This window comes from Zea mays, chromosome 5, assembly GCF_902167145.1.
Source record: "Zea mays cultivar B73 chromosome 5, Zm-B73-REFERENCE-NAM-5.0, whole genome shotgun sequence".
Taxonomy (NCBI): domain Eukaryota; kingdom Viridiplantae; phylum Streptophyta; class Magnoliopsida; order Poales; family Poaceae; genus Zea; species Zea mays.
In genome coordinates, this window is record NC_050100.1 from 178,911,750 (window position 1) to 178,920,608 (window position 8,859).

The 8,859-nt window shown below is 45.2% G+C and overlaps 2 protein-coding genes and 1 long non-coding RNA gene across 6 annotated transcripts; 1 reads left to right on the top strand and 2 right to left on the bottom strand.

Annotated features, from left to right (window-relative positions):
• Positions 1-418: 418 nt before the first annotated feature.
• LOC100275081 (uncharacterized) lies at positions 419-1,522 on the top strand. Its single transcript, NM_001174811.1, has 2 exons — positions 419-588; positions 784-1,522. Exons 1-2 carry the CDS (start codon positions 446-448, stop codon positions 1,181-1,183), a joined length of 543 nt encoding a protein of 180 aa, NP_001168282.1. The 5' UTR covers positions 419-445; the 3' UTR covers positions 1,184-1,522.
• A 372-nt stretch (positions 1,523-1,894) lies between these two features.
• LOC103627321 (uncharacterized) lies at positions 1,895-6,055 on the bottom strand. 4 transcript variants are annotated; one of them, XR_004849605.1, is made up of 5 exons: positions 5,569-6,047; positions 4,279-4,345; positions 3,098-3,516; positions 2,907-3,002; positions 1,903-2,273 (listed from the first exon to the last, which is right to left on the bottom strand). It is a non-coding gene; the product is annotated as an uncharacterized lncRNA (long non-coding RNA). The 4 variants fall into 4 exon arrangements; XR_004849604.1 differs by having other exon boundaries at positions 2,907-3,516; XR_004849606.1 differs by having other exon boundaries at positions 1,895-3,516; positions 5,779-6,055.
• A 648-nt stretch (positions 6,056-6,703) lies between these two features.
• On the bottom strand, positions 6,704-8,241 carry LOC100283118 (RING-H2 finger protein ATL3B). The gene has a single exon (NM_001156020.2). The coding sequence runs from the start codon at positions 8,137-8,139 to the stop codon at positions 7,096-7,098; it is 1,044 nt and encodes a 347-aa protein (NP_001149492.2). The 5' UTR covers positions 8,140-8,241; the 3' UTR covers positions 6,704-7,095.
• Positions 8,242-8,859: the final 618 nt, after the last annotated feature.

Sequence of the window (8,859 nt, forward strand, 5' to 3'; positions counted from 1 at the left end):
ACTCGGCCACGTTGTTAAAGCTTCAAGTTTTCATGACGACTTTTTATAGTATGAAAAAACAGGCTGTACGTGAAGAGGAAGACCACTCGATCGTTTATTTCCGGTGAAATTACGTTGGAGCCCCTCCGACTCTTGACTTCTAGAGTCCCTGCTCTTGCTAGGCGCGCCCGAGTCCACGGTAGCCATGACGTACATCCCTTATACTTTCTTTAGCAGCCACTACACAAGTCCAGACTGCAGACAATGAAAAGTCGTCGCCAACACCCGTGCATGCGCGCGTGGTCTACTCGCTCGTTTAATTTCTTGTGACGACCCTCGCGTGCCTGTCACGAAAGCTGCAGCCCTGTCGTCTGTCGCCCGTGACGACTGATCGCCGGCGGCCTCGTACGGACGCCTATATATCTTCAGTCTATTGATGCCAAACTCAATCTATAGGCTCGAGCCCATGGTGTCACCCGGCTCCAACGACGACGACGACGACGACGGCCGCGCCTCCGCTGCCGCCGCCGTCTGCTGCATGTGCGGCGACCAAGGGCTGCCGGGCGAGCTCTTCCAGTGCGCCCTCTGCCTCCGGCGGCTGCAGCACAGGTACGGTTTCGGAACATGCACGACCGACAACAGAGATCGAGTACATGTACACGCATGGATGCCTTTGCCTGCAATTGCTTCCGTTTTGCCATTCTTTAACGTTAATCGTCCGTCCCCCGGCCGGCCGGCCGGCCGATTCTTAAATCTTGCATGCGTTGTCTCTCTTGTCTGTGTGCTTACGTTACGATCATGCAGATACTGCAGCGCCGAGTACCCAAGGACGGCGGCGTACTCGGTCTGCAACTGGTGCCTGACGACGACAGATAAGCAAGTCGGCGGAGGTTCGCCGGCGGCGGCTAAGTCGCTTACGACGATGGCAAAACGGAGGGCGTCATCAAGGCAGCTGAACGGTTCTCGTGGTGGCCATCATGGCGACGTGGATCCGTACTCTGGTGGTGGTGGTTCTGGCGGATGCTCGAGGTCAGCGTTCCCGGCGGAGCCCCAGAAGCCGGTCAAGAAGCCCAAGAAGAGCCACGAGGGGGCGGCGGCAGCGAAAGGAAAGGAGGAGGTGCCGACCGGCGCTAGGACGAAGCCGCCGTTCACTGCGAAGGCGCGAGTGCCGCGGTATAAGCTCCTCGCAGAGGTGATCAGATGAAATAATGAAAATAAATAAAACGGCGATGAATATCACTTGCAAGCCATTATTACTATTAGCTTGTGGAGAAAAGGTTTTAGGTCACTACTGGATAATCCGATGATCGCCGCCGGAGCATCTGGTGGATTGAAGATAAACAAAAAAGAGTGCAAGGGACAAAGAGATTGAACAACAATCCGCGGGGGCGGCGCAACGCCAATAATCGCCAACCTAGCTAGCCCCAGAATCGGACTGAGAACCGCGCTCGCGTCAGGCAGCTTTGCGTGGACCCGATCTAAGAGATCGTGTATATGATCAAGAGTTGCTCAAAATAGTCTAAGACATGCATGCTTAGCCTCCCGGCCGTATCTTCTTTCACTATACCACAACCTAGCTATAACAACTTACTTACAGTCGGTATAAACCGTTATAGCAACGTACTATCAGTCGCTATAGAGTTATACCGACTAACACTTTCTGACGCTGTAAGTGGCGTCGGCATAAACGTATAGCGACAGACATGTTTATACCGACGGACGGTTAGACGTTAAAAAGATATACCGACTAACATATTTATCCCGACGGACAGTCTGTTAGAACTTATACCGACACACTGTTTGATGCGATATATGTATTTTTACCGACTAACAATCAAACGCTACGGCTATATGAGCTTAAAAAATATATTACTAGCAGTTTCCAATTATCATCAACATCAGATAACAATTATACTACATTCATACATAGCAATTGTACTGCATTCATACATAGCTCATGTTTTCATTCATGACAATAACAATTGTACTGCATTCACATAAAGTTCACAAGTTTGCTTTTGTTGTAATAAAGATTAAAATAAGCAGCAACAACACTAAGTTTGGCTTGTGAAAGCTTAGAGATACTAGCTAGTACAACCACATGTTGGTTTCACAATTTTAAGTTCACTTGCAAATTTCTCTTTTGGAGAAAATACAAAACAAAATATCTAGCTGCATCCATCCAAAAGAACTTTTGATCTTTCTTGTTGTAGCATCCATAGGCACCACCGCGATCTGCTTGCTATTGTCATCATGGAGTAAACAAGTGACTTACTACCTCTAGGACCTCCCTCCTGACAAAATTAAAACCCAAATCATTAGTAGACTACTTAGAAATCCATTACAAAATAAACTATAGAATAGATACCACCATTGCTCCATGATTAAGCTAAATATACAATAGTTGAACGCAACAGAACTGCATGATCACAACACCGTGCTGCTGCTTATTGAGCTGCATGAATTTTAGAGAGCAACTACTCAAGTGTCCTTGCTAGGGTCCGTGCTATGTTGATCAAACAAGTGTCCTTGCTGCTACTCAAGGACACCTTGCTGCTACTCAAAATACACTACAACATTTTAGGCCTTCAGTGACATTATGATTACGTCACTAACTAGTGTTTATTTGTCATAGGTAGTATTTTGGTGACGCCATTAATTGTGACGAAATGGCCATTGTCACAGAAGGTGCGTGTTAAATAGACAACAATGACTTTTTATTGCTTTATAAATTGAGACATAGCAATATTTGCATACTGAAAACACATGTAAACAAAGTAGTTCAGAAAAAACTTACATCTCTAACCCAAGACATTTGTACCATATAATTTGAGCAGTTCACGTGCAAATAAAAAATGATGGTCAAACAAAAAGGGTCAAAACAAGTGTTTGGGAATTCATAGTTATGCATAGCTGGCCAATTTTACCTTTATAGCTTCTACTGCTCGTGCCATACTCATAGAATCGCCATATGAATAGGAAGTAAGGAAGACACTAAAGGCAGGTGCCATAGCACAACTGGTCTGCAATAATAAAATGTTGTAGGGAGAACATACTATGACACCAATAGCGAAAAACACAGGATGTTGGATGAGTAATTTATTTGAGTAGAACATACTTGCATCCTCAGCAAAACGAAGGGCATTCTCTTGCTTGACTAGTAGACCAAACAAGAAATCTATACCCATCATATTTGATGAACGTGATTAAATACAAACCTAAACATGCAATATGGACAAGTACAACATTAGATTATTGCAGAGATTTGCGCAAAGTCTTGAGAATGAAAATGGCTGTTTCCAGCACAATTAGGTTTTTTCGAAGCACGAACACGCCTGCATTGTCCCCTCTGTTGTGCTTCTCTTATAGAAGCTTCAGCTTTTCTACTTACCTTGGGCTAGGTAGCTGATTGTGTGCACGTGATGAGCTGCAGTTTTCTCAGACATCCTTGAAAAGAAGTTAGAATCTTGGTATCCTCTCAGGAGGAAGGGGGCAAGACACTATCAGTTTGCCTTTCATCGCACCTCTGAATATTGCCTGTCATCAGGAACTCGTGGGATCAGATAAATTATTTTTTGTAAATATTATCTTCATAAACATTTCCTTCTGTCCAAATGTTTACAGATAGTGAGAATAAGATAACCCAATATCAAAATGTAACAGGTGGGGTACACAATGGATACAAATAAATAAACTAGTATAGAACCATGAATAACTAGCATAGATGTCACAAGTTAGGCTAATAAATTTTGCTAGTCATAGAGGCAATTTGGCTATATGGAAAGATTAGACTTAAGATCAGCGAAACAACTCGGGGAACAGAGTTACTATAAAAAACAGGATATTCCAACGTTCAAGATTCAAAGTCATGGCACAGATGAACAGGACACACAGGACCAAGTCATTACCTGTCATTCCTTTCACACAAAAGGAAAGCCCACATCCTTGTGTGCATTTTTATTAATTCTATCACATGACAAGATTCTTAGTGAAAAAAGCAAATTGCCTCTAATTTTTTAAACAAACAAGAATGTTCTGAGTGGTAAAAGATCAAGTAACCATAGAACTGATTAATGAAACAACTAAAATTATCCGAATATCTGCATTTTTCTAGTTTCTGTTTTCTGCATTTTTGGTTGATAAAAATACAAAACATGTACATATATGGTTATATAGAGTGTCCAGTTCTTTTTCTCTAGATTGTAGAAAATTTACAAATAAATCAATGGCCTTGTTAGATGTTAACTGAAGAGGGAAATATAAATTGCAATCCAGAGAAAGCAGTCATGGTTTGCTCACCTCAACTACATCGATAAAGTCTTGTTTGCTGCTAAAAAAACCTATCCATTTTGTGTGGTCAGGTGTCCTGCATATTTACATTATAATAAACATTTTATATTACTGTTGCAGGTAAAACTATGATACATATAGCGAGCAAAAAAACTAAAAATTATCCATGCTGTTGCATATCACCTCAGTATCTACTTTAGATTTCATAATAATAGATAATAGAAGTAACGATATAAATTTAATCTCACGAATTTATGCAAAATAAGAATAACAGAGATTCAAAACAATTTACTTTTGCAGTTTTTAATTACACATAATTATTTACACATCAGGTAGATGTCTCTGGCTCTCTGCTAGTTGCTAAATGAATACATCATATACAAACATTTGCAATAATTCAATAGTCAATATTCTAAGTTCATCAGGGTTCAGGACATTATTAGGTCGTCATTTCATATAACAGTAATACATATGCAGAAGTTCTCACCAACAGTATCAATAATAAACTAGCTCTTTGCTTTTATCATTTAACTCTTTAATATTCAACGCATACCTTCCACAGCCTACTTCCTTATTATTGACCCTATTCCTTCTAGCCTTACGCACTAGAATAGAATCTAGCTTTGCAAAGTTCATTTCTGTTACATATTGATGACATGAGAAACCAAAAGCACCATGATGATGAGATAACAGACATAAATCGGTAAGACAAAGATATTGGTTCAACTGAATTAGCTAATAGATGAGGGTGGGGTTGGGGGCACGCTGTCAGGTCCTTTGTTCAACTGAATTAGCTAACATCATGAGTATATTTGCAGTACTGAAACGTTGGAAGGTAGAAATGTAGGATCCAAAACAACATCCTTGCATGCGGACACCTGGTGACACACTACAAAAAAGGGTCACTATAACGTGGCAAATAAAATCAAGCAATGTGCATGCTTTCTCGTATTGAATTGATCGGTGACATGATCTGAAAATAACATCGCTGGCTCCTACTAACACCATCATCATCTGATAGTATAAAAGTACTAATTTTTACTGTCTAAAACATGTTCAAACATCATATATAAAAGTTCAGAGATAATATGAACCCACCAAAATAAAAGCTATACTCAATCTATGGGTCGAGCAGTTTAATCTGGTACCTAAGAGTGCAAGTGGTATCTACTAAATAGTACGTATACCTTAATGTCTGGAAACTAGCCATGAATTAATATAGCTGTAAAGCAGCAAAATTTCATTCCACTTCTTATCTCAATGTGCAAACAGAGCAGGAACCAAGACGTAGGATCTCACCCTCCTGGCAGCTGGCTGCACGACAGCACGGGGATATGAAGCGGAGGGCTTCCACAGGGCGCCGGCTGCCGAGACGCAGTCATAGGTATAGCCAGGGGCAGGAGTAGGACGTAGATAGCTGGGAGCCTAGGGTCGTGGCAGATCCAGCGTTGAGCGACCTCTAGGGACTTGGCGAGGGGGTAAGGAGGGAGGACCGGAGGGGTGACTCACGGTGGGCGACAAAGGGCGGCGTACGGGCTTCGACCTTGCGAGGTTTGGTGCCGCCGCATCAGGTAATAGGATCACGGCGACGGCGTTGGGGGCCGGCCTGCTTGGGCGCGCGGCTGGGACGGCGGTTGCAACCGGCCGGCTAGGGCGCGCGGCTGTGGACGGCGATTGGCGGCGGCGGCATCAATTTTTGGGTGGAGCGCGACGACTGGAATTACGGGAAGGGAGATAGGGTTTTGGGCTGCGGCGGCGCGGCTGGTATTTGGGGCAGCCACTAATTTGCGCGCCACACATGTTTTTTTTGGCGACTGACACTGAGATGCTATAGGTATGAATTGCCGACTGACAAAACGACACTATTTACATATAAATATAACGACTAACACTCAGTTGGAATATAGACATATGCCGACTCACCATCTGTGGCCATGTATACCGACTAACAATTTGATGCTAATTCTCTATTTATAGCGACGGTCGTCAGACACTAATTTGGTGTTGTGGTATAGTGTTTCTCTCCTCCACGTGTTTATATGGACACATCATGCACCCTCCGCATGTGTATATGGTTACCGCTCTAGATAGTCTAAAGTCTAAACAGGCCCAAAATCTACCACTAGAAGGCTCCAACAGTACATCTTGATCGGAGCGAGATTAAAGACAAGGTTGTTCGAAAAATACAGATCTCGAATATTTATCACTCGCTAGTTTATTTTTTAAATTAAAACATGATAAATAAGAAAACGGATGGAGTATAATTGTATATGTATATCCAGATACTTGGAATAGGACTTGTAGAATCTTTTGAAGACAAATCTTGTTTAACTTCAAATGAATGGAGGACAAGGGACTCCTAAGAAAAGTTTTACTGCTATATACGGTAAAATGAAATAGCACATATGTCAGCAAGTCGATTAATTTCTCCATTAGAAAAATGGATATGTCCTTGTTCTGGTCTTTTTTTCACAATGTCACAAAGGTGGGATGAAATTGAAAATAGAATGAAAAAAAAATCTGCAACGCTGCATTATCAACCTACATTTGTGTTCAAGTACTCTGCCAAATCAGTGGACATAGAACGATGTATCTTTTACAGGTTCGCTCACATGTTTATCCTCGTTCCCATATTGTTCTCACAATTCTCACAAAAATAGGCTCAAAAGAAAAAAAATGATCAAAATCCGCAACACTGCATCCTCAAGCTACACCTTCAATCCTAAAAGAAGCATCTCTCTACTAAAAAAACGGACACTGATGGAATCATCAGAAGTTTGAAACCGAATCGTGTGAGCATAGTACTTATTCGGTTTCTTTCGCCTATCAGACGCTTCTCTTTTCTTCTCCCACTGCTCCTCTGGACGAGTTCTCGCGGCGGCGGAGAGATGACGCGGCAGTGGCCTCTGCCTTGCCGGACTTATCGTCGCCATCGCCTTTCCACCCGGCGCCCGGTGTAAAGAGCGACATCAGCCTCGCCATGGTGCTCCTGACGCTCCCGCCCACCGTACTGGTGTCGTGGGCGCTACCCTCCATGACGCGCACGGATGCTACCGCGCTCGTCACGTGCCTCAGCCTGTGGGACATGAGGAGCTCAAGGCGCACGTGCTCCGGGAGCCGCAGCGCGAACCGCTCCATCCCGCCGTCGCTGGCGCTGTGGCCCGTCGAGTTGGACCGCGGCAGCGCCTGCCGCCCCGCCGCGCGGCGGTTCCTCGCGAGGCGCTGGATCGTAGTCCGGTCCTCTTCTTCGCCTACCTCGCTTGCGCCGGCGCCGCCGATTAGCACGATAGCCGCGTGAACGGGCGACGAGTCCGGCGTCAGCGGTGGCGCCGTATGAAGCTCCAGCTGCGCTGCCGGGGCTGGTGGCGCGTCGTCGAGGACGCTGGCGCGGCAAAGCGGGCAGGTGGCGTGCCTCTCGAGCCAGAGGCCGATGCACTCCGGGTGGAACGCGTGCGGGCACGTCGGGAGGAGGCGGAGGGCGTCGTCGTCGTCGAACTCGAGGAGGCAGACCGAGCACTCGAGCGCGTCCTCGCGCCCGTCCACGATCCGGTGCTGTCTCACCTCTCGGAAGAACACTAGCGGCAGCGCAGCGATCGCGGCGGCATCGAGCCCTCCCTTGCGGCTGCCCCCTCCGCGGGGCCACTCCGGTGCCGACGCCGCGTCCGGAGCCTGGGGGTCGTCGTCGTCGGGGGCCCGGAACAAGTGGAGGCAGGCGAAGGCAAGAAGCACGACGAAGACGGGGAAGAATACGGCCATGAATATAGAGATGCTCATCACGTCGGCGACCGTTTGGTTGTCGCGCGGCTCCGGGGACTGCGCCGCAACGACGGATACCGCAGAGACCGCTGCCAACACGGCGGCGGCGTACATGGCGTCGTCCCCCGGGTGCCGGGGCTAGGGTTTGGGCGGAGACGGCAGGTGAGGTGCGGTGCGGCGGTGGGTTTGATTAGTGGTCCTCGGAGGGTTTTAGATGCCGAGAGCCCCAGATGACAGATTGCGCGAGAAATAATCCAGCATAATTGATTTCCTTCCGAGATTACTTGGCGTCGGCTGTACGCAAGAATGGCATGCAGTTCGGGTATCTGCCGTGCCTTGCGCGGTGCGTCCGTGCCGCGTTAACCAAGAATAGTTGGCAAATTTTGCATGTTAAAAAAACAGATATGCACTCCTTTGAGTCACAAACAACTGCATTATAATTTACACTGGATTGAAGGGAGTAAAAGGAATTAAATCCTTTTTATTTAAAATTAAATTTCTTCTTGTTCAAAATTAAATTCATTCCTATTCAGAATTGAATAGAAAGTGATTTAATATCCTCGAATCTCACTCAATTCACTCCTAACCGAACAAGACCTAATGAGATATTTGATTCCCACCTTCTAAACTTTAGTGATTAAAGTTTAGTCACTTTTAGTCCTAAACTATCAAACAGTATAACTAAAGGAAGCTTCCTAAATAGAAATTTTAGAGACTAAAGTTTTGTTCCTAAAGTTTAGAAGGCTAACTAAGGTTGTCCCCAGTAGCATTCCTATTTCATCCATGTTTCAAACTCCACTACGTAAATAATACAGTCTACAGTGTAAAATAATA